This window comes from Anabrus simplex, chromosome 2 (assembly GCF_040414725.1).
Source record: "Anabrus simplex isolate iqAnaSimp1 chromosome 2, ASM4041472v1, whole genome shotgun sequence".
Taxonomy (NCBI): domain Eukaryota; kingdom Metazoa; phylum Arthropoda; class Insecta; order Orthoptera; family Tettigoniidae; genus Anabrus; species Anabrus simplex.
Window position 1 is genome coordinate 317,010,865 of NC_090266.1, and position 26,077 is coordinate 317,036,941.

At 38.9% G+C, this 26,077-nt stretch overlaps 1 protein-coding gene across 4 annotated transcripts in view; it reads left to right on the plus strand.

Moving 5' to 3' along the window:
* The window catches only part of ATPCL (ATP-citrate synthase), a 498,463-nt gene that overhangs the window by 228,335 nt on the left and 244,051 nt on the right, over positions 1 to 26,077 (plus strand). For all 4 annotated transcript variants that reach the window (XM_067140650.2, XM_067140651.2, XM_067140652.2 and 1 more), the window contains exons 2-3: positions 8,297 to 8,477; positions 16,500 to 16,685. In XM_067140650.2, coding sequence (XP_066996751.2) covers positions 8,322 to 8,477; positions 16,500 to 16,685 — 342 coding nt within the window. In that variant the 5' untranslated portion in view covers positions 8,297 to 8,321. The remainder of the gene's footprint in view (positions 1 to 8,296; positions 8,478 to 16,499; positions 16,686 to 26,077) is intronic.

Here is a 26,077-nt window from a genome sequence, read left to right on the forward strand (position 1 = left end):
TCACCTAACATGTTACATGCAAATAACTTCTAAACCATTAAAAATATCAGCATTCTGTTTTCATATTCATAAATAACGTGCTACTTAGTCTCATGGGGTGATTAACAACCGAGATATTGATACTAACTCCATATTTTTAAATGGAATGGCACAAATTTATACAGCTGATTTAAAAGTTCATTTGCGTACAAGGTCAAATATGTAAGTATTTTCAAAATCGGACAATTACTTTTTGAGATACAAGTAAGAACAGCATGCGCTGTTTTACCTGCCGCATCAGATGGCGTGAAGTCGGGCAAGGACATAATTGAGGTGCAAGCAGTTTCAGCCACAGAATGGGTACCAGGCATGTAAGCACCTCGTACACATGTGATGGGTTTGCAAAGTGTGTATGACAGGCGAACACAAGACAGGACAGAAAGGGTTGATGTGTTTAAAACGAATAAAATAAGTACTTTGCCTTGAAAGGAACATAACGGAAGCTATAATTGCCACTGGTTTTAGTGTACAGTTCATACTACTCTATGAGTTGAGAAATAAACATAACACAAAACACCAGAAGAGCTCCTTCTAGAAAAGCAAATGTTCAGAGCTGATCGTAGTGAGATGGCAGCAACACGATTATTTATGTTTTATTTTACACGCATTAATCTCCGCAGAGCTCCAGCGCGACTGTAGTAGCGTGCATTCGGGAGAGTGTAGGTTTGAGTCCTGCCTCGCCCAACCTGACATTGATTTTCATGGTGTCCCATGTTCAACACCAGGCAAATACCGGATAGGCACCTTTGTGATAGGCTACGGCCAACTTTCTTTCCAAATCCTTCCCATTCCCATCCGTCAGAAAAAAAAAACGCTAAACTGAGCGCAGCCTGTTACATGTCAAAACAAAACAATACAACTTTAATCTCCCTTCCCCGTTGTGTGTTCGGCAGTCATACAATAACGTTGCACACCCAGAGTATGTAACGGTACATCACATCATGTTTACAGTACATGCCTGGTATCTGTTCTGTTGCTGGAATCAAGGCCACAAAGCAGCTTGCGCCTCAATATGTCCTTGCCCGACTTCACGCCGTCTGATGCGGCAGGTAAAACAGCGCATGCTGTTCTTACTTATATCTTAAAAAGTAATTGTCCAATTTTGAAAATACTTACATATTTGAACTTGTACGCAGATGAACTTTTAAATCAGCTGTATAAATTTGTGCCGTTCCATTTAAAAATATGGAGTTAGTATCAATATCTCGGTTGTTAATCACCCCATGAGACTAAGTAGTGCGTTATTTTACAAGACCCTGTGTACCATTTTCGAATATGAAAACAGAATGCTGATATCTTTAATGGTTTAGAAGCTATTTGCGTGTAACATGTTAGCTGAGTAACCCTGTATGTGTAAATTTATAGCCTAGTCTTCTTCAATTCATTTTATGCCATCAGGATTAGTCAGGAGTAAATATTTTGCTGAATATTAGTGAAATCTAAACTGAAGCTGTCAACATTGATAAACCCTTTGTAAAACTGAAGGGTAAATAGTTTGGAGTTCTGAAAAAAATGTCACAGTGGAATCAACATATCTCTACATTTCATTGACAAAACTCCTTACATTTTGCTTACCCTTGCATTGATTTCTCACTTTTATTTATACAGAAATACTTCTGCTAATATTCATATGTTCTACAAATATTGTTTAGCTGAAAATTAAAACTGACTTTGGTGAGCTAGTTTTAGAATGACTCTCACTCTCTGCATTTATGACATATTGTGTCTAGAAATTAATTATTGTACAAAATAGGAAACCATGATATTTGTGTGATGTGTAAGCATAAAGGGAAGGGACCGAAGTGAGCTAGCTGGACTAGCCAATGCATCCTAACCGATGTGTCCCAATTGCGATCCTAGTGTATAGTAGGGTTCCCGTAAGGTTTTCATCCACCAGCTGTAATAATCACATAACCACATTTCAGTAGAATTGTAGTGAAGATAAGGTATAATATATTAGATAGTATCTTGCCAGTTATATTCGTGTTTTTCTTCGTGGTACGGCAATCCTTTCGATACTTAAGCATTTAACCAAATGCAGTGTAGTGTAGTGTAGATACATTGTAGTATAGATACAGTACATTTAGATAGTGCCGTATCTTGCCTGCTATATTCGTGTGTTATTTTTCGTGTGTATCTATTAGACCGTAATACTAATAATAATTTGTCTAAGCATTTAGCTTTGTTGGTAATCTTTGCGTACAGTAGTTCTTGCAAATTTCATTTCTGTTGTGCTTAGTTTAGTGACATACGGTACCGTACCGGTATCGTAATTAGGATACGTCTGAAAGTAGTTTAAAATTACTGTAGTGTACTGTACAGTAGTATACGAGTAATATCCTATTAGAATTTAGTGTGATTATTTTATTATTGTAAAATATTTGTGTAGTACTGGTGTAGTAGAGGTATCCGTAGAAACTCTTACTAAAATACTGTTGTTGTAATTAGAATAGGCTTAATTGCAGTTTGGAATTGTGTAGTTCTTGTGTAGGCTATTACTTTCGATATTCAGTAATTAACAGCAGTTTTTATCCTGTCAGGGGTTGTAGGATAAAAAAAAATAGAGCACGACTAAGTAGTATTGTAGTTTAGTCGTATATTAATTACCTTATTGTTCTGTACTATCCCAGACAATATATCCCTCCATTCATTTAATTTTTTTGCAAATAAGTTATTTTATTTTTAATTTCATTTTTTCCCCGTAAAGAATGGCTAAGGAGCGTGAGTGTACTTACTGTGGATGTGGCGAGGCATTGCGGGGTATGAGGGAGGAGTTGGAAAGTTTGAGGGAGATAATTAGGATTCTGACAGAAGACAGGAAGGAAGATAGGACTCCCTCAAACAATGTACAGGTTACAGTAGGTGTACAAGAGGGAGGGGAAGGAAAGGGAGGAGTTGTAGAAGACAGGTGGTCTAATGTTCTAAGGGGAAGGAGATTGCAGGCTAAGGGCTCTATTCAGGATCAGAATTCAGGACAGGTGTCTGTGCAAAATCGGTACGAGTCACTCCAGGTAGAACAACAGAGGGAAGATGAGGGACAGGGAACTGTTGATGAGATGCGTGGAAGTAGGAGGAAGGGAAAAGGTAGGAAAGGAAAATGTAGAGTAGAGGATAGGAAAAGACAGGTGGAACAGGGTCATGGGGAGGAGAAAAGGGAGGAGGAAGTAGCTTCTGCAGCTATCAGGAAAGATAGGGCTGACCAGGAGGGGAGGGGATCAAATGAGGTGGGTAAGGTTGAGGCTCTGGTCATGGGGGATTCCATCGTTAGACACGTGGGGAAAGTGTGTGGAGGAAAGGGTACCAGGGTAGAGTGTTATCCAGGAATTAGGTTGAGGCAGATGTTGAGGAAAGTAGAAGAGAGGGAGGAGGGGAAGGAGAAGGTGGTAGTGTTTCATGTTGGTACCAACAACGTAAGGCAAGCTGATATAAGTACCAACATAGTTGGAGATGTGTGGGATCTGGTAAATGCAGCACGGGTGAAGTTTGAGAAAGCGGAGATTGTTATTAGTGGAATACTGTGTAGAAGGGATACTGACTGGAGGGTGATTGGGGATTTAAATGAGACTATGGAGTGGGTATGTGGGAAACTGGGAGTGAAATTTCTAGATCCTAATGGGTGGGTAGGAGATAGGGATCTGTGCTCAGATGGCCTTCATTTAAACCGCAGTGGTACGTATAAGTTAGGAAATTTGTTTGGAAGGGTAATAGGGAGGTACATTCAGGGAAACGGGATGGCCTAGGGAGCGGTGATAAGGGAACAGGGAACTGGAAATCAAGTAGGGATGACATAAAATTGTTAGTGTTAAACTGTAGAAGTATTGTAAGGAAAGGAATAGAATTAAGTAATTGAATAGATATATATTTACCAGATATTGTAATAGGAGTTGAATCATGGCTGAGAAATGATATAATGGATGCAGAAATTTTCTCACGGCACTGGAGTGTGTATCGTAGAGATAGGATAGGAAGGGTGGGAGGGGGAGTGTTCATTCTGGTGAAAGAAGAATTTGTAAGCTACGAAAAAGTTAAAGATGAGACACATGAAATTCTAGGTGTAAGGCTCGTTTCTAAAGATAATAGGCAACTTGATATATTTGGAGTGTACAGATCGGGAAAGGGTAGCACTGACGCGGATTCAGAATTATTTGATAGGATAGTCAGCTATGTGGGAAACGACATGGAAAGAAATGTGATTGTAGCGGGAGATCTGAATTTGCCAGATGTCAATTGGGAAGGAAATGCGAACGACAGGAAGCATGACCAACAAATGGCAAATAAGTTAATATGGGAAGGACAGCTGATTCAGAAAGTGATGGAACCAACCAGAGGGAAAAATATACTGGATGTCGTGCTGATAAAACCAGATGAGCTGTATAGGGAAACTGAAGTAATAGATGGTATTAGTGATCATGAAGGTGTTTTTGTGGTAGTTAAAAATAAATGTGATAGAAAGGAAGGTCTTAAAAGTAGGACTGTTAGGCAGTACCGTATGGCTGATAAAGCAGGCATGAGGCAGTTTGTAAAAAGTAACTATGATCGGTGGAAAATGGTAAATAAAAATGTAAACAGACTCTGGGATGGGTTTAAAGAAATTGTTGAGGAATGCGAAAACAGGTTTGTACCATTAAGGGTGGTAAGGAATGGTAAAGACCCACCTTATTATAATAGAGAAATAAAGAGACTAAGAAGGAGGTGCAGACTAGAAAGAAATAGAGTTAGAAATGGCTGTGGATGTAAGGAGAAATTGAAGGAACATACTAGAAAATTGAATTTAGCAAAGAAGGCAGCTAAGGATAACATGATGGCAAGCATAATTGGCAGTCATACGAATTTTAGTGAAAAATGGAAGGGTATGTATAGGTATTTTAAGGCAGAAACAGGTTCCAAGAAGGACATTCCAGGAATAATTAATGAACAAGGGGAGTGTGTATGTAAGGATCTTCAAAAGGCAGAAGTATTCAGTCAGCAGTATGTAAAGATTGTTGGTTACAAGGATAATGTCGAGATAGGGGAGGAGACTAAGGCCGAAGAAGTAATTAAATTTACATATGATAACAATGACATTTACAATAAGATACAAAAGTTGAAAACTAGAAAAGCGGCTGGAATTGATCAGATTTCTGGGGATATAATAAAGACAATGGGCTGGGATATAGTACCATATCTGAAGTACTTATTTGATTATTGTTTGGTCGGAGGAGCTATACCAGATGAATGGAGAGTTGCTATAGTAGCCCCTGTGTATAAAGGAAAGGGTGATAGACATAAAGCTGAAAATTACAGGCCAGTAAGTTTGACGTGCATTGTATGTAAGCTTTGGGAAGGCATTCTTTCTGATTATATTAGACATGTTTGTGAAATTAATAACTGGTTCGATAGAAGGCAATTCGGTTTTAGGAAAGGTTATTCCACTGAAGCTCAACTTGTAGGATTCCAGCAAGATATAGCAGATATCTTGGATTCAGGAGGTCAAATGGACTGTATCGCGTTGATGGGGTGAAAGTTCCTTTTGGGGATCATTGTCTAGGTGTTAATATAAGGAAAGATCTTCATTGGGGTAATCACATAAATGGGATTGTAAATAAAGGGTACAGATCTCTGCACATGGTTATGAGGGTGTTTAGGGGTTGTAGTAAGGATGTAAAGGAGAGTGTATATAAGTCTCTGGTAAGACCCCAACTAGAGTATGGGTCCAGTGTATGGGACCCTCACCAGGATTACCCGATTCAAGAACTGGAAAAAATCCAAAAAAAAAAGCAGCTCGATTTGCTCTGGGTGATTTCCGACAAAAGAGTAGCGGTACAAAAATGTTGCTAAGTTTGGGTTGGGAAGAATTGAGAGAAAGAAGAAGAGCTGCTCGACTAAGTGGTATGTTCCGAGCTGTCAGCGGAGAGATGGTGTGGAATGACATTAGTAGATGAATAAGTTTGAGTGGCGTTTATAAAAGTAGGAAAGATCACAATATGAAGATAAAGTTGGAATTCAAGAGGACAAACTGGGGCAAATATTCATTTATAGGAAGGGGAGTTAGGGATTGGAATAACTTACCAAGGGAGATGTTCAATAAATTTCCAATTTCTTTGAAATCATTTAGGAAAAGGCTAGGAAAGCAACAGATAGGGAATCTGCTACCTGGGCGACTGCCCTAAATGCAGATCAGTATTAATTGATTGATTGATAATTGATCAAAAAAGGAGACATTTTATTAAATTCTTCTGAAAAAATGTGGGTCATTTCAAAACTGCATGGGACAAATAAAAATTTAGGGTAAATATCAACAACAGTACTAACATATAAAAAAAAAAAAAAAAGAAGAAAAGAAGCCACATTATCACATCAAGAAAGAGTATTTTTATTAATACAAATTTACATGCTGCTCAATGCAATATTATGAAACTGATTCGTCCTTGATCAGGAATTTCCAGGTTCGATGAATTTCTTCAAGAATCATAGGTTTCTTTTAGTATTACTTGAAAGAATTCTATACATGGTGGTGAATTAAAATGAATCTTCAAAATTGTCAGTGCTTTTGACACTATCAATTTTCAGTTTGATTAAGGAAAATGCACCTCCTATTCCTGCATAACTTCCTGACAATGCCAAACAAAAGCTTCAAGTTTTGACTTTTCTTTTACCACATATGTTTTCATGTTTTCACTTTTGAAACAACTTAATATGTCCTTCTGTTTGACACTAGCATCTTGAATGTTCCAGTGTAATTCATTTTTCAAGTTGATCCAGTCTGTAGATTGAAGTGACACCAGGAGAGGCAAACACTGTTCCTGGACAGGATAATGAGCTTTTAGGCTTTTGCTGTGTCAGAAAACAACGTGAAATTCTTTACATTTCACAGAGAACTTTGTTCTGCTTCTTCAGAAGGAAATCTCATTTGTTCACGAGCAGGACTTCCCTAATAATGAAGCTGCCGGGCTGAGTGGTCAGACGGTTGAGGCTCTGGTTTTCTGACCCCAACTTGGCAGGTTCGATGCTGGCTCAGTCCGGTGGTATTTGAAGGTGTTCAGATACGACAGCCTCGTGTCGGTAGATTTTCTGGTACATAAAAGAACTCCTATGGGACTAAATTCCGGCACCTCGGCGTCTCCGAAAACACAAAAAATAAAATAACAGCGGAAAATTATATCAGTTCATCTGTTCTCTTTGTGAGCGACAATGGAGTGATGTTTCTTAAAAGAAATCGTACAAAGACGTGGTATATTGAATGACATGGCAAAGCTGATCCTAATGTCATTTAAATTGATGTTTTGGCCCTGATAGGAAAAAAATGGGACATTTGGACATTTTGGTATTCAGAAACTTTCCTTTGGGACCCCAGGACTTTTTGCTGCCCCAAAAATTTAAGGCCTGTCTCAGGAAAAACCGGATGGATGGGAAACCCATCCTAGTGCCTTTGGGTAGAATTTCTATAATAAAAATATTGGGTTGCCTTCAAATCCTTGATTAAAGCCAAAACTGAGGAATGACCCTACAGTCTAACAAAAAGACCAGACCAAACCCTACGACACTTAACGCCCTTGAAAGGGCTCTGGCCTGCCCAGAGACCGCTGCTCAGTTTGAAGGCCAGCAGATTACGAGGGGCCGTGTGGTCAGCACGACGCATCCTCTCAGCCGTTATTCTGGGCTTTCGAGACCGCGGCCACCATCTCACCGTCAGATAGCTCCTCAATGCTAGTCACGTAGGCCGAGTGGACCTCAAACCAGCCCTCAGGTCGAGAGAAAAATCCCTGACCTGGCCGGGAATCAAACCCGCGGCCTCCGGCCGAGAGGTAGGCACGCTACCCCTACACCACGGGGCCGGGTCTCACAAAAAGAGGAATGGAAAAAGAAAACATCTGCTTTGTAAATGAAGTATATGATGTTCAGTATCTGGAAGAATTGTGGTTATAGCTCGTAGGAGTAGTGTAGTACTGCTGTCACATTCAAATAATAGAAATAACAAACAAGTGATGAATTAGGCCACGGGTAGAATTATAGTACTTTAATGGAGCACATGATAGAATAAACACATATTACTTAATGTCATATTCAGTAAAGACAGCTCATCAGTTTTCTGCTAATTCTAATGACAACACAATCATAGAATCATAGACCCATCTACCTAGCTGAATGTACAGTAGTAAAAGATTCACAACAGTGTTCTACTGTTTATCTGTCGTAAGATTCACTCTATTCTTCTTATACAGAATATGTATTATTATTTTGTCTATATCTCAATTGAAGTAATATTCTTTTGTTGCAGATTTTGTTGATTGTTCACGGACATAATGTCAGCTAAAGCTATCCAAGAGGCCACTGGAAAGCACTTAATCAACAGTCAGCTTGGTAGTGGCACTGCTGCTGTTCACTGTAGGTTTGCTTCTATCACTGAGACTACCTCATGGGATGATCTTATTGCTGCTAATCCATGGCTTAAGACAGAGGTAAAGTTACCAAAACTGTAAATGTTTAATTATGTGTTTACTGTGACCAGAAGAAAAAGGAAAGATCTAAATTCTAACATTGAGTAGAGTTAGACCTATTCAAATACTACTTTCCCATTCCTGATAATAAGTACCAGCATTCATAAATATCTTGCAACTCAATTTCATTTTTTAGTGCAGTAAATCACTATCATGTTTGCATTTATTCTTCTTGATATTTTAAAACTTAAATCCAGGATGTCTACTTTTTGTCAGTTCACTGAAAAGCATACATTTACAGTGTTATTAATGGATTGAAATCCTAAGATTTGGTCATCGACACTTGGCACAGTGTTGTTTTCTTCTTTCTTTTATTTTTTAAATTTAGTGTACAGTCAAACCTCGATATATCGAACCTCCATTAGTCTAATTTTCAGTATATTGAAGTAACTTCAATTTCCCGGCCATTTGTCCTATTCTTCATGTGTATTTCTCTATTACTCGAAATTTGGTTACACGAATTTCTCGACTTCTTGAAGCAAAAAATACTCTGTAACTCAAATTTTGTGTAACATTAACTGTGCAATACAACATTTGTGGTTTGTGAAGAACAGTTAACAAGAAAGGGTTACAGTGAAGCTGGAAACTAATATGACAGGAACCGAAAAACTCAAACTTCTAGTGATCGGAAAATCGGCAAAGCCTCACTGTTTCTCTGGTGTCAATTAATTACCGGTCACGTACGAAAGCAAGCCCAGAAGTCACGGATGACAAGTTCCATTTACGAAACTCGGCTGTGTAGTATTGATGAGAAGTTTCAATGTGAAGGGAGGAAAGGTTAACTGCAACAGAGACTAATGGATTCTTTTCCAAAGGTGTTAACGGAGCTATGTTTCTTGTTTCACTACTGTACGTACTGTACGTACTGTATCTTGTCTTCTAAAATGTTACTGTAATAAGTGTTATAATTAAAGTGATGCCGTAAAATAGTGTCTTTGTATATTTTCAAGTAGGTACTGTTAAAAGTAATGTATTCAGTAAAAGCCCATGGATACATATGATTCAATTATGTGCTATACATGCTAAAAAACGGTATTCTCTATATCTCAAAATTTTGATAACGTGAAAGAAAATTTATTTCCTGAGGTGATTTGAGATATCAAGTTTCCACTGTATCTATTTGTGTGCTTCAATGTATTAATTGAGTGAAAGGTAGAGAAAGATGATGAGTGTGAAAAATCCCTGGGAAAATCATACTAAGATTGGTTGTTGTTAGTGCTGGTATTCATGCCTTTAATATTAAAAAATTGCAGCTCTCTAGTCTGCCAAGAAATCATAGGAGTGGTTCCTTTCAAAGCTTGACTGTACAATAATTTGTATTCTCCCCTTGTTTCAGATTTTGATAGGTAATTGTTGTAGTTCGTGCTCCAAATTTCCAATCACTTTTTATTTTATTCTTCCTAAATTGTCTGGCCTTAAGAGCAATAACCTATCTCACAGCGAAGGGGTAGTGTGCCTGCCTCTTACCAAGATTCCCTGGGTTTGATTTCTGACCAGTTCAGGGATTTCTACCCCGATCTGAGGGCTGGTTCAAGGTCCACTCAGCCTACTTGATTGCAGTTGGCTATCTGACGGTGTGAAAAGTGTCCTGGTCTAGAAAGCCAAGAATAATGGCCAAAAGGATTCATCACGCCGACCATACAACACCTCGTAATCTTCAGGCCTTTGGGCTGAGCCGCAGTTGCTTGGTAGGCCATGGTCCTTCTGGGCTGTTGCACCATACGGTTTGGGTTGGATAAAAGCAATAGCTATGTGTTGAATTATTGAAGATACCTTTTCTGTTTAGACTTCCTGATGTAGGTAAATTTGAAATTGTGTTATGTTTACTTTATAAGATATGGCTTTGTTCTTTCTTTCTTGATTTGGGTATAACAAGGAATCTTGCAAATAATGAAAACTAAAGGAGAGAGGTGTTTTAACATAGCTACAAATATCACTCCTGGTATTAAGAATTAAATTCATTTAAATGAAATATAGTTCTGTGATTCATTAGCCCTACCGTGCAGTTGCCTCGATAGATCAGAGGTAGTGTGTCCAACCCATGATCCCGAGTTCATGGATTTCATCCCGACCAAGGTTGTTGAGTTTTGAAACGTAGGCTAAAATCTGCCACTTCATGTCATATTAGTTGGTGTGTTAAAAACCTCTGTTGGCACACACATCAACATCCCAACAAAATGAACTGTGTCTTAGAGACCATCTGTAATTTTGTCTTAGTTTGTGCACAGTGGGTAACGGCTGAGTGGCTTAGTAAGTGGTCGTGAGAGTCGGGATACCTGTTGCTATGGAATAGGAGTGGGCATCTTCGAGATATTCTGAGTCATGGCCTTACCTGTGCTCAGGCAGCTAGGACTGTACAATCCACCAGTGGTCCCCAGCCTGTTAGAGGAAAGATTCTCACTGGAACTGTGTGTAAGTAGAGTAGGATACAGCTTCACAGAATATACCGAGCTCAGAACGTTTTAAGCAAGCCTCGGACTTATGGGAGTAACGGAGGCCCACTTCCATGTGACAGGCGAAGGACTCCTTGGAAACAACTTGGCAAACAAAATGGAAACCGGTGGAGAGCTGTCAGTATTAATGGGGCTTGCGGGAGAAAGAAAACAGAACTGACTGCGTCAGCAAAGAGCATGCATCTGGATGTGTTAGGAGTTATTAACATTCAGGTAAGGGGAGATAACAGAGAAGAGACAGGAGATCATAAAATGTACTTGACGGGTGTTAAAAAGAGAATGGAACAGTGTGGAGTTCACTGTTCATCAGGAATACTATAGCACACAACGTAGTTTCTGTTAGGCATGCAAATTAGCAAATGTTGTGGGTAGATTTAGGAATTGGAGGATTCAGGATGACAATTGTCTGCTGATTCACCAAGTGAAGGTGTAGATTAGGATGAAGTTGACATATTTTATGAAACAATGAGTGACATCGTAGTCAGGGTCAACTGGATAGGATACTACTAATGGGCGATTTCAATGTGAGGGTTGGGAATAAGATGATGGATAAATGTGGGGAAGATGTGGAAGGTGATAGGAATGGGAAGTGTTTACTGGATTTCTGTACCAGTATGGGTTTAGAAGTTATGAATGTGTTCTCCAAGCATAAGGCTAACCACATGGGAGGGTAGGGCCACCAGATCCGCGATAGACTATATCATAACCGACTTTAAATTCAAGAAATTTGTTAATAGTGTGCAGGTGTTCCAGGGATTTTTCTATGATACAGATCACTATCTGATCTGTTGTGAGCTAATTATCTCTAGGCCTATGATAGAAAAAGTGAAATACCCTATGTCTGCAGACAAATACAGGTAGAAAATCTCCAGTATGAAGAAATTAGACAGAAGTACATGGATGTAATTAGTGAAATTATAAACAGTAAAAGGATTCAGGATATAGAAAGAGAATGGGTGGCATACTGGGATGCTGTAATAGAAACGCCAAGAGATTGCCTTGGAACAGCTCTGTGTAAAGATTGGGAACTGCAAATATCTTGGTGGAATGATGAAGTTAGAGCAGCTTGTAAATGTAAGAAGCAAGCATAGCAGAAATAGCTCCAAACAAGGACTGATGCAGATAGGGAACTGTACCTGGATGAAAGAAACAAAGCAAAACAAACATTCCTTGACTCCAAGAAATCATGAGAAGATTTTGGGAATAAACTGGGAAGACTAGGCCAGGCAGCCTTTCTGGACAGTAATAAAGAGTCTTAGAAAGGTGGGGAATAAGGAAATGAATAGTGTCTTGGATAAAAGAGGTGAACTCATAGTCGATCCCAGGGAATTACTCGACAAGTGGAAGGAATATTTTGAAAACCTTCTCAATGTAAAAAGAAATCTTTGAAGTTGCAAACAACCGAGATCATGTGGAGGACAATGATATTGGTGAAATTATGCATGAGGAAGTGGAAAGGATGATAAATATACTCCATTGTCATAAAGTGCGAATAGATGAAATTATACCTAAAGTGGTGAAATACAGTGGGAAGGCAGGGATGAAGTGGCTTTACAGAATAATAAGAGTAGCATGGGATTTTAGTAATGTACCTTCTAATTAGACAAAAGCAATAATTGCACCTGTCTACAAGCAAGGGAATAGGAAGGATTGCAACAACTACCGAGGTATTTCATTGGTCAGTATACCAGGCAGGCTGTTCACTGTCGTTTTTGAAGGGAGGGTGCGATCAGTGGTTGAGGGTAAGTTGGTTGAAAACCAGTTTGGCTTCAAAGAACAGAATGGCTGCCAAGATAGATTTTCAGTATGCGGAAGGTAATTGAGTAGTTCTACTATGCTTCGTAGATCAAGAGAAGAGGTAAAAGATGTTAGTCGTTCTAGTAGATGATGGGATTAGGAGTAGATTGTTAAGAGCAATCAAAGGCATTTATGTTGACAGTTTGGCTGCAATGAGAATATTTATGGTAGGAGGAGTTCTTGGTTCAAGATACTTACAGGGGTTACACATGGCCGTAATCTTTCACCTTTGTTGTTCATAGTTTACGTGGATCATCTACTGATAGGTGTAATGTGGTAGGGAGGGATTAAGTCAGGTGGAAATGTAGTAAGCAGTTTGGCCTATGCTGATGACTTTTATGTTAATGGCAGACTGTGCTGGAAGCTTGCACTCTGATATCTTGGAACTTGAAAATACCTGCAATGAATATGATAACAAAATTAGCATTAAATTGATGTCAGTATGGAAGAAACGTAAGGGAATTGAATGTCAGATTGGGAATACAGAGCTAGAGCAGTATTTAGAATGTGTATTCTCTCTGGATGATGGTATACACTGAGTGGCCAAAAGTCACGGGAAGTGGTGCCCCATTAGAAAATATGCCGTGTATGACACCTGAGCGTTGCGGCTAGCTGCAATGTAGCTGAGTAGTCTGTCACAGACATCGTTGTAGTGAAGATGGCAACACATCGCGAGTTAGCCGACTTTTAACGTTAGATGATCATCGGCGCGTGGGTCATAGTATTGCAGAGAATATACGCTAATTCGGGTTTCTGAGGTCAACAGTGTTAAGGGTAGATCTTCACTATCGCAGAGAGAATGTTACCACCCGCCTAAACCGCTGCACGGGAAGACCACAGGTTTTTAACGAACGGACATCACGTCGCCTCCACAGAACCATACTGGGCACTCGACGGGCTACTGTGAGTCAGATCACTGCCCAGTTGAGTGTTGGGAGTCAAAAACCCATTTCTACCAGGCTTCACCAGCCTACGACCAACTCTTGTCCCTTTGTTGACACCTCGACATAGAGCATGGGCACGCGATCATCGGCAATGGACTGTGGAAGAGTGGCGGTGTGTGGTATGGTCCGATGAATCCGGAACAATGCGCCATGTCACCGCTCTGTGGTGGCACGCAGGTGGTTAGAGGAGCACTCCTGAAGTTACGACCATTGATTGGCCCTCCAGATCCCCCAATCTTAATCCAGTCAAGCATTTATGGGATGCTGTCGATGCTGGTGTACGTTCCATGAACCTCGCACTAACTACACAAGACCAGTTGTGGGTAGCAGTGCAAGATGCATGGGTCCAGAATGATTCCAGCACCTTGTAGAGTTGATGCCTCGCCGTATTGCTGCGGGTTTGAGGGCTTGCGGAGGAGCAACTCATTATTAATATCACATTCAGTGTCTTCCCGTGACTTGTCCACTCAGTGTAGTATATAACATTGAATCAAGGTGCACCAAAGCTAAAGCCATGAGCTTGCAGATGTGATCAAATCTGTAAGAAAGATGCCATTTCATAGATGAAACTATCTGTTTTCAGACCATCTTTATTTTACAGGAGTGAAAGCTGGGTGGAAGTAACAGACATGAAAGTAGCGAGAATGATCGTTGGTACAAACAGGTGGGAAGAATGGCAGGTGGGTTCTCGGAATGATGAAATAAAGGCTAAGTTACGAATTAACTTGGTTAACGAAGCTGTATGCATAAATCAGCTTGGGTGGTTGGGTCATGTGAGGCAAACGGAGGAGGATGTGTTACCTAGGAGAATAGTGGACTCAGTTATGGAGCATAAGAGAAGTAGAGTGAGACCAAGAAGGTGGTGGTTAGACTCAGTTTCTAATGATTCAAAGATAAGAGGTTTGGAACTAAAAGAGACCACGGAGCTATTTATGAATAGGGGATTGTGGAGGTGTTTAGTAAATTCACAGAGGCTTGCAGACAGAACGCTGAAAGTCAAAACAGTCAATATTGAAGATGTATATATTGTTGTTGCACTTGCAAAAACTGCTATGTGAAATATTTCAGTTCAAAATTTTGGAAGGTAAGGATCTGTCATGTAAGGTCAATACAGGGTTTCCATAAAAGAACTCGGGGTTTTAAAAATTCATATCTTAATAACTGTAGAAGATAGCAAAATGTAGATAATTTCTCTGAAACGAGTAGGTCATCAAGTTTTACTCATTCCAATTGGGAATGTTTTCATCAACAGTTGGCAGCACTGCGGAGTGTTGACCTTGAAACAACGTAGCGGCAGTCAGTGCTGTCTGGATTGCCACGCTATGGCGACGCCGCTACAAAAGACTCAATGTGTTATTTGGCTAATAGAAACTCATTCTGTTGTTACGGTACAAAGAAACTTTAGACGTAATTATGGTGTTGACCCGCCTACGGATAAAACCATTTGCCAATGGTTAAGTGCTTTCAAACAAACAGGAAGTGTTTTAAAACAAAAGTCGGGGGTAGGCCGCGTGTGTCACAAGATAATGTGGACAGAATCCGAGCTTCATGCCTTCGAAGCCCTAAGAAATCATTGACAAAACGCAGTCTGGAGTTGGGGTTACCAAGATCAACAGTTCATAAGGTAGTTCATAAAAGACTTCGTTTAACTGCTTACAAACTTTAACTGTTACACCACATTAAACTGACAGACAAAGTTAAGAAATTTGACTTTTCTCTTTCTATGCTAAACAAAATCAATGAAAAGAACGATTTTTTTAAAAAAATGGTTTTTTTTTGTTTTTTTAGTGATGAAGCGACTTTTCATGTGAACGGGTCTGTAAACAGACATAACTGCAGAATTTGGGGATCAGAGCCGCCCCATGAGTTCGTAGAGTATGAACGTGACACGCCAAAAGTGAATGTTTGGTGTGGTCTTATGCATGATAGAGTAATAGGTCCCTTCATTTTTGTTGAAAGAAATATCAATGGTGATGTCTATTGTGACATGTTAGAGGAATATGTTTTTCCTCAGTTAGATGACATTGAGGCGGAGAAGGGTTTAGTCTACTTCCAACAGGATGGGGCACTGGCACACTTCAGTTTGCGTGTGTGTGAGGCACTTGACGCTCGACTCGGCAACAGATGGATTGGAAGGGAAGGATCTATTCCATGGTCTCCAAGGAGCCCTGATATGACTCCGTTGGACTTTTTCTTCTGGGGGCATATCAAGAATCTTGTGTATGCGGAGAAAATTCGTGATCTTGGCCTTCTCAGGGAACGAATAATCAGTTGTGTGGCAACCGTTCCCCCAGACATGCTGGCCAGGACATGGGAAGAGGTGGAATACCGTTACGATGTGTGCTGTGCCACTAAAGGGGCTCATATTGAACTTTATTAAATTGTTAAAAAAAACTTGAAAATGCAACCTTTCCAACCATGTATTAAACATTAATATAAGTTTTTTTACTTCATTACAATATTTTGCCCCAAAACCCTGGAGTTTTTTTATGGAAACCCTGTATTGTTTGGGTTATTTTAAAGAATTCTCGCTCTTAATAATATGTGTGCTGGCAGTCAGGATTTATCCCAAAATATTGTCACATAGTGATTTTCACGGGCGCAATATGTATGTATGCATGCATGTAGGTACACAGGCTGTCAATATCAATTAAGAAAGCTTGCAACCTAGTTGCATACGCCATATATTTATCGTGGTGGTGGTGGTTGTTGTTCTTGTTATTTTCTTTGTAGGATGGTTATAAATAAGCAATATTTTAGAAAGTAATCATTGTTGAATTCTCTCTTAGAAATTGGTCGTCAAGCCTGACCAGCTTATAAAACGTCGTGGTAAACTAGGTCTCATCAAAGTAAATGCAGACCTTTCAACTGTAAAAGATTGGGTTAGTGAACGAATGGGCAAGGATCAAGTGATTGGCAAGGCCACTGGAAAGCTTCGGAATTTTATTGTGGAGCCCTTTGTACCACACAAACAGGTTAGTATTTTATTTCTTGTTTGAAATGTTATGCTTTTGAAATAATAATAATAATAATAATAATAATAATAATAATAATAATAATAATAATAATAATAATAATAATAATAATAATAATATATTATTATTATTATTATTATTATTATTGCTGACTGCTTGAATCGAAAATGTCAGTGGAGATATTAATGTTATATATTTTTGGTTTTCTAAGATTATAAATTAGTACAAAGGATTGTGAATCTGCCGTATTTATCATTGTTGTTGGTCATAATCATGATCATTTCTTCATTCATGTTGTCCAGATGCTTTTGTAAATTTATTAACAATGATTTATGGGGTCGTATCTGACTTTAAGGAGAATTTTACTTGAAAATAACATTTTAAAAAGAGTAAAGTTGTACTCATATTAATATCTTCCTGGTACTTGTCTCAGAAATCATTTTCACATGGGGTGAGCATGCTGACATTATTTGACATCTGTAGCACATACACAGGAGCAGTTTATGAAACAAGACAGGCAACACTTACACTCATTTCAGAGCACCATTAGTGATTGGTTTTTTTTTTTTTTTTTGCATCGCACCGACACAGATATGTCTTGTGGCGACGATGGGATAGGAAAGACCTAGGAATTGGAAGGAAGCGGCCGTGGCCTTAATTAATGTACAGCCCCGTCATTTGCCCGGTGTGAAAATGGGAAACCACGGAAAACCATCTTCGGAGCTGCCGACAGTGGGGCTTGAACCCACTATCTTCTGATTACTGGATACTGGCCACACTTAAGCGACTACAGTTATCGAGCTCGGTTATTAGTGATTGTTTGTGGCTGGGAATGCAGAGTACAAATTGTATACTATTATAATGATGATATTAAAATAATAAAAATCTATTTGAATATTGTGTATAACTTCATACAGAAACATGCTACAATAGTCTATTAACATCCGCTGTATCAGTTTTATCGGTGTTTTGTTGATCTGCTGTCCAGGTCATTGGCTGCTGCAGCTGCAATGTTGGTTTCCACATCACTTTGATCACTGCTTTCCAAACCATAATTTGTCACAATCCTTTCGAGTTCGTGCATTATTAATGCATCACAGCACTAGTAATATGAGTAGGAGTTTGAGGGAGGAGTTGGAGACTTTGAGGGAGATCATCAGGATTCTCTCAGAAGACAGGAAGGAAGGTAGGCCTTCCTCAAAAAATGTACAGGATACAGTAGGTGTAAAGAGGGATGGGAAGGAAAGGGGGGAATCATAGAAGACAGGTGGTCTAATGCTTTAAGGGGAAGGAGATTGCATGCTAAGGGCTCTATTCTGGATCAGAATTCAGGACAGGTGTCTGTGAGAAATTGGTACGAGTCACTGCAGGTAGAACAACCGAGGGAAGATGAGGAACAGGGAAGTGTTGCTAAGAAGTGTGGAAGTAGGAGGAAGGAAAGAGGTAGGAAAGGGAAATGTGGAGTAGTGGATAGGAAAGGTCAGGTGGAACAGGGTCATGGGAGGGAGAAAAGGGAGGAGGAAGTTGCTTCTGCAGCTGTCAGGAAAGATAGGGCTGACCAGGAGGGGAGGGGATCAAACGAGGTGGGTAGGGTTGTGGCTCTGGTCATTGGGGATTCCATTGTTAGACATGTGGGGAAAGAGTGTGGAGGAAAGGGAACCAGGGTAGAGTGTTATCCAGGAATTAGGTTGAGGCAGATGTTGAGGAAAGTAGAAGAGAAGGAGAAAGAGATAGGAGAAGGTGGTGGTGTTTCACGTTGGTAGTAACAACGTAAGACAAGCAGGTGTAAGTACCAACATAGTTGGGGATATGTGGGATGTAGTAAATGCAGCACAGGTGAAGTTTAAGGAAGTAGAGATTGTTATCATTCAAATACTGTGTAGGAGGGATACTAACTGGAAGGTGATTGGGGATTTAAATGAGACTATGGAGTGGGTATGTGGGAAACTGGGAGTGAGATTTCTAGATCCTAAGCAGTGGGCGGGAGATAGGGATCTGCGCTCAGATGGCCTTCACTTAAACTGCAGTGGTACATATAAGTTAGGGAATTAGTTTAGAAGGGTTATAGGAAGGTACATTCAGGGATACAGGGTGGCCTAAGGAGCTGTGATAAGGGTACAGGCAACTGGAAGTCAAGTACCAAGAGTAGCGTTACAAAAATGTTGCAATGTTTGGGTTGGGAAGAATTGAGAGAAAGAAGAAGAGCTGCTCGACTAAGTGGTATGTTCCGGGCTGTCAGCGGAGAGATGGCGTGGAATGACATTAGTAGACGAATAAGTTTGAATGGCGTTTATAAAAGTAGGAAAGATCACAATATGAAGATAAAGTTGGAATTCAAGAGGACAAACTGGGGCAAATATTCATTTATAGGAAGGGGAGTTAGGGATTGGAATAACTTACCAAGAGGGATGTTCAATAAATTTCCAATTTCTTTGAAATCATTTAGGAAAAGGCTAGGAAAACAACAAATAGGGAATCTGCCACCTGGGCGACTGCCCTAAATGCAGATCAGTACTGATTGATTGATTGAAGTAGGGGTGACATAAAAATGTTAGTGCTCAACTGTAGAAGTATTGCAAAGAAAGGAATAGAATTAAGTAATTTAATAGATATATGCTTACCAGATATTGTAATAGGAGTTGAATCATGGTTGAGAAATGATATAATGGATGCAGAAATTTTCTCATAGAACTGGAGTGTGTATGGTAGAGATGGGATAGGAATGGTAGGAGGGGGAGTTTTCATTCTGGTGAAAGAAGAATTTGTAAGGCACGAAAAAGTTAAAGTTGACAAACATGAAATTCTAGGCGTAAGGCTCATCCCTAAAGATAATAGGAAGCTTGATGTCTTTGGGGTGTACAGACTGGGAAAGGGTAGCGCTGACGCTGATTCAGAATTATTTGATAAGATAATCAGCTATGTGGGAAACTATATGGAAAGGAATGTGATAGTAGCAGGTGATCTCACTTTGCCAAATGTCAATTGGGAAAGTAATGCGAATGGCAGGAAGCATGACCAACAAATGGCAAATAAGTTAATATGGGAAGGGCAGCTGATTCAGAAAGTGATGGATCCAACTTTTCTATTTGCTTTACGTCGCACTGACTCAGATAGGTCTTATGACGACGATGGGATAGGAAAGGCCTAGGAGTGGAAACGAAGAGGCCGTGGCCTTAATTAAGATACAGCCCAAGCATTTTCCTGGTGTGAAAATAGGAAAACCATGGAAAGCCATCTTCAGGGTTGCCGACAGTGGGGTTCGAACCCACTATCTCCTGGATGCAAGCTCACAGTTGCGCGATCTTAACCGCACGGCCAACTCGCCCTGTGGAACCAACTAGAGGGAAGAATATTCTTGATGTGGTGTTGGTAAAAACAGATGAGCTTTATAGAGAAACTGAAGTAATAGATGGTATTAGTGATCAAAAAGCTCTTTTTGTAGTAGTTAAAAATAAATGTGAAAGAAAGGAAGGTATTAAAAGTAGGGCTATTAGGCAGCACCATATGGCTGATAAAACAGGCATGAGGGAGTTTTTAAAAAGTAACTAATTAAATCAAAATCTCTTTATTTGCAAATGAGGTGTCTACCTCGGTGGCAAATGGTTTTTAAATTAACAAGAGAAGAAGAAAATTTTCCTAGAATACAATATTATACAATTTACGCTAACAATTTTTTCTGTTAAACACACAGCTCATCCTTAATAAATGTATGTTGTTTACAAAATTCTACTTATAATATCTCCTGTACTTACAGACATAGTCAACTCATATACAGCATTTGGAATTACTTCAAATAATACTATACAACTGGTACAAGATTAAAATTTACATTGCATTTATTTATTTACCCATTTTGGAACCTAAGTAGCATGACCTGCTGCGTCTTAACCAGAGCCCCTTTTGCCACCACTTTTCAGAGGTCCTGAAAGGCCTTCACAGCTACCGTAGCATTCCCAGGGCCCTCGAAGTCCCCACTGTACTTCACCCCTACAGGCAGTCCCCTACTTTGGCTGTCCAAACTCCATAGACCAGGGGATGGAATTAATTTATTCACACACATTTTTTATTTACAATAACCTGCACTGGTCGAATGCCCTCTAACATTTCATTTATTTTCTCTGTTGTTGTTTATTCTCTTCATGAATATCTGTACAGATTTTGGAAAAGGATCAAACACTACCCCTGGTAAACTGTTCCACTCCTTCACGCCCTTCCCAATAAATGAAAATTTACCCCAATCGCTTCTGCTAAAATTCCTTCTAATTTTATACTTGTGGTCAGTTCTGCCGATATAATTATTTTCCAACTGAAGCCTGTCACAGATTTCTCCCCATGCTGCTTCTCCTGTATAGGTTCTATATAATCCTATAAGTCTAGTTTTCTTCTTTCTCTTACTTAAAGTTTCCCACCCAAGTTCCTCGGAACATTTCTGATACACTACTTTTTCTCGTGAAATCCCCTGTTACAAATCTTGCTGCTTTCCTCTGCACACTATCTATTTCTTTTATTAGGTATTCTTGGTGAGGATCCCAAACACTGTTTGCATATTCCAATAATGGATGAACCATACTTAAGTAACTTTTTTCTTTTAATTCTTTGTTGCATCCTTTAAGTAGCCTCATTATGACATGTAACGATCTGTATGCTTTCCCTACAATGTCATCAACATGACCCTTCCAGTGGAAATTACTTTCAAATCTCACACCTAAGTATTTGCACTTGCCATCTTTTGGGATAACTACCTCATCTAAAGTATATTCAGATTCAGTTTTAAAGCTCCTCTTTGTAAATGTTGTAACAGTTGATTTGCCTCCATTAACCTTCATATTATTTTCTTCAACTCTCAAGGTCCCTCTGTAATTCTGAACAATCCTCAATGTTATTTATTTCCCTATAAACAATTATGTCATCTGCATACAATCTTATTTCTGATGTTATATTGTTCCCTAAATCATTTGCGTATATTAAGAAAAGCAACGGACTGATTGTACTACCCTGTGCAATTCCCTTCCAAACTTTCTCTTCCTGCGATACATTATTTCCTACTTTGACTTTCTGAACCCTGGAATTTAGAAATGTTTTTATCCAACGTGTAACCCTTACATCCAATCCTATTCCCTCCAGTTTCTTTAATAATATTCTATGTTCCACTCTATCAAAGGCTTTGGAAAGATCTATGGCTATGCAATCTAACTGACCTCCTGAATCCAACTGATCTGATATGTCCTGCTGAAATCCCACCAGTTGTGCCTCAGAAGAAAATTTCTTTCTAAATCCATACTGGCTCCTCATGAACCATGAACCAATATCCCTGTGATGTACTTTGCCATTAAACTCTCCAGTATTTTAGAAACTATACTGGTCAGGCTGATTGGTCTGTAGTTCTCTGGTTTATTTTTATCACCCTTTTCTTTATAAATTGGTATTATTATAGATTCCTTCCATTCCTTTGGTATTACACTATTATTTATGACATAGTCAAAGAGAAATTTTAAATGAGGCACTATGTACCACCCCATTGTTTTTAATACCTCCCCAGTAATTTGATCACTTCCTGCTGCTTTTCCTTGCTGAAGCAGTTGGATTTCTCTGAAAATATCTTCATTTGTGAATGAGAAGCTTCTTGTTTCCCTGTGTCTCTCCCTCTCTATCTTCTGTTACGGTTTCCAACTCCTGACAATCTTCTACTGAATCTCTGAATTCCCTACTAAATAGATTTGCTTTCTCAGTATCTGTTGAATAGTGTTCACCCCCTTCTCTCACCATTGTAGGGATTTGGATTCCTTTTCCTTTTTGATTCCTAATATATGAATACAGCCTTTTCCATTTCCCTTTGTGGTCATTACCCTCTTGAAATATGCCATTCATATAATTCTTTTCTGCTTCCTTTTTCACTCTATTCAGTTCCCTCATTAGCTGTTTTCTAGTTTCTCTATTCTCCCTACCCTCTTTGATTTTCCTGTTTACTATTGTACATTTCCTTTTTAATTTTCTTATTTCCCTTGTATAATAAACAGGGTCTGAGGTCATTTTACCCTTCTTAACAGGTACAAATCTCTTGTCTCCTTTCCAAATGATTCCTTTAAATGTTCATTAGGCATGGGTTACACCTGAATGGTAATGGAAAAGCAACTCTCTATAGACAAATTGTTACAATTATCAACAGAGATCTGCAAACTAATTTGCACTTAAGAAAACCCATACCACTAAACTGGAAAACCCAGATCCTTAAATCAAGATCTGTGAACAAGGATCTGGGTTCCAGGGAAGTTCTCAACTCATGAGTCAAATGTTACCCAATTGCAACAGACAAGTTTTAGGGAGGAAGGGGGTCTGAGATTGCACTTGGTAAACTGTCAGAGTGTAGTAATTAAACAATTAAAATTCGGTACATTAATGGAATCTTATGAGACTGATTTGGTAATAGGAGTGGAATCGTGTTTGAGCGAAGGGGTGGGTAATGGAGAAGTATTTCCATGATTGGTGGAAAACAGTAAAAAAAAATGTAAACAGACTCTGGGATGGGTTTTAGGGAATTGTTGAGGAATGTGAAAATAGATGTGTACCTTTAAAGGTGGTAAGGAATTGTAAAGATCCACTATATTATAACAGATAAGTAAAGAGACTAAGAAGGAGGTGCAGGTTGGAAAGAAAGTTAGAAGGAGAAATTGAAGGAACTTACTAGGAAATTCAATCTAGCAAAGAAGTCAGCTAAGGATAACATGATGGCAAGCATAATTGACGGTCACACAAATTTTAGTGAAAAATGGAAGAGTATGTATAGGACATTCCAGGAATCATTAATGAACAAGGGGAGTGTGTTTGCGAAGATCTGCATGAGGCAGAAGTATTCAGACAGCGGTATGTAAAGATTGTTAGTTACAAGGATAATGTCCAGATAGAGGAGGTGACTAATACTAAAGAAGTATTAAAATTTACCTATGATAACAATGACATTTACAGTAAGATACAAAATTTGAAAACTAGAAAAGCAGCTGGAATTGATAAGGTTTTCGGTGATGTACTAAAGACAATGGGTTGGGATATAGTACCATATCTGAAGTACTTATTTGATTATTGTTTGCATGAAGGAGCTATACCAAATGAATGGAGAGTTGCTATAGTAGCCCCTGTGTATAAAGGAAAGGGTGATAGACATAAAGCTGAAAACCACAGGCCAGTCAGTTTTGACATGCATTGCATGTAAGCTTTGGTAAAGCATTCTTTCTGATTATATTAGACATGTTTGGTTAAATTAAACTGGTTTAATAGAAGGCAGTTTGGATTTAGGAAAGGTTGTTCCACTGAAGCTCAACTTGTAGGATTCCAGCAAGATATAGGATATATCCTGGATTCAGGAGGTCAAATGGACTGTATCGTGATTGACCTATCTAAGGCATTTAATAGGGCAGATCGTGGGAGACTACTGGCAAAAATGAGTGCAATTGGACTAGACAAAAGAGTGACTGAATGGGTGGCTATATTTCTAGAAAATAGAACTCAGAGAATCAGAGTAGGCAAAGCTTTATCTGTCCCTGTAATAATTAAGAGGGGAATTTCTCAAGGCAGTATTCTTGGGCCTTTATATTTCCTTACATGTATCAATGATACGTCTAAAGAAGTGGGATCAGAGAAGGCTTTTTGCAGATGATGTTATTCTGTACAGAGCAATAAATTACAAGATTGTGAGCAATTGCAAAATGAGCTCGATAATTTTGTGAGATGGACAGTAGAAAATGGTATGATGATAAACAGAGTTAAAAGTCAGGTTGTCAGTTTCACAAATAGGAAAGGTCCTGTCAGTTTTAATTACTGCGTTGATGAGGTGAAAGTTCCTTTGGGGATCATTGTAAGTACCTAGGTGTTAATATAAGGAAAAATCTTCATAGGAGTAATCACATAAATGTTGTTGTAAATAAAGGATACAGATCTCTGCACATGGTTATGAGGGTATTTAGGGGTTGTAGTAAGGATGTAAGGAGAGGGCATATAAGTCTCTGGTAAGACCCCAACTAGAGTATGGTTCCAGTGTATGGGACTCTCACCAGCATTACTTGATTCATGAACTGGAAAAACCCAAAGAAAAGCCCTCGATTTGTTCTGGGTGGTTTCCGACAAAAGAGTAGTGTTACAAAAATATTGCAAATTTTGGACTGGGACGACTTGGGAGAAACAAGATGAGCTGCTCGACTATTCGAGCTGTCAGTGGAGAGATGGCGTGAAATGGCGTTAGTAGATGAGTAAATTTGAGTGGTGTCTTTAAAAGTAGGAAAGATCACAATATGAAGATAAAGCTGGAATTCAAGTGGTCAAATTGGGGCAAATATTCATTTATAGGAAGGGGAGTTCAATTAATTTCCAATTTGTTAGCAATCATTTAAGAAAAGTTTAGGATAACAACAGATAGGGAATCTGCCACCTGGGCGACTGCCCTAAATGCAGATCAGTAGTGATTGATTGATTTGATTTTGATTGATTGATTGATTGATTGATTGATTGGTTGGTTGATTGATTGATTTCTTTCTTTCTTTCTTTCTTTCTTTCTTTCTTCATAATGGTCCAGCCAGGCTGAGTGGCTCAGATGGTTAAGGCGCTGGCTTTCTGAGCCCGAGTTGGTAGTTTTGATCCTGGCTCAGTCCGGTGTTAGTTGAAGGTGCTCAAATATGTTGGACCTGTGTTGGTAGATTCACCAGCACGTAAAAGAATTTGTGGGCTACAAATTTCTGCCATCTCAGCATCTTCAAAAACCGTAAAAGTAATTAGTGTAATTTAAAACTGATAACACTATTACATAATTCTCCAAGAAATTTAGATGTACAACACTTTAATCATAATTGTTGAATTCTATCTTCGCAAGTTTTCAAAATTTACCTGTAAAGATTTGACTCCCATCCTTATCCACTTTTTTGCACTATCTTGCAATGTTCTCACTTCTACATGCTGCCTTAACAGTCTTTTTCATGGTATTATAGATCTTTCTCAGGATTATAAATCATATGCTTATCAAATTCAAAAATATTGTAATTACAAATCTATTTCTTGTAGGCTGTGACATTGTTTCTAATTACTCAGAAGAGAGTGTGAATTATTCTTTCTATTAGTTTTCTTCTTTTTGTGAGTTTAGTTCTTTATCAGTAAGTTAATTCTGAGGAAATATCTGGCCTAATGATGACCTAATTTGCACACTCAGTACTAACCATGTAGTCTCAACTTCCTTTCAACTTTTATCCTATTTATCGTCTTTCTTTTATCCAGTGGCTATGCTGAACAGTCAACATAGTGGCCTTCAGCTTGGAAGGTCCCATGTTTGATTCCTAGCCATGCTGTGATTGTATCTGTGTCTGCTTAATTCTGCTAGCTCGGGGACTGGATGTTTGTATTTATTTTTAAAT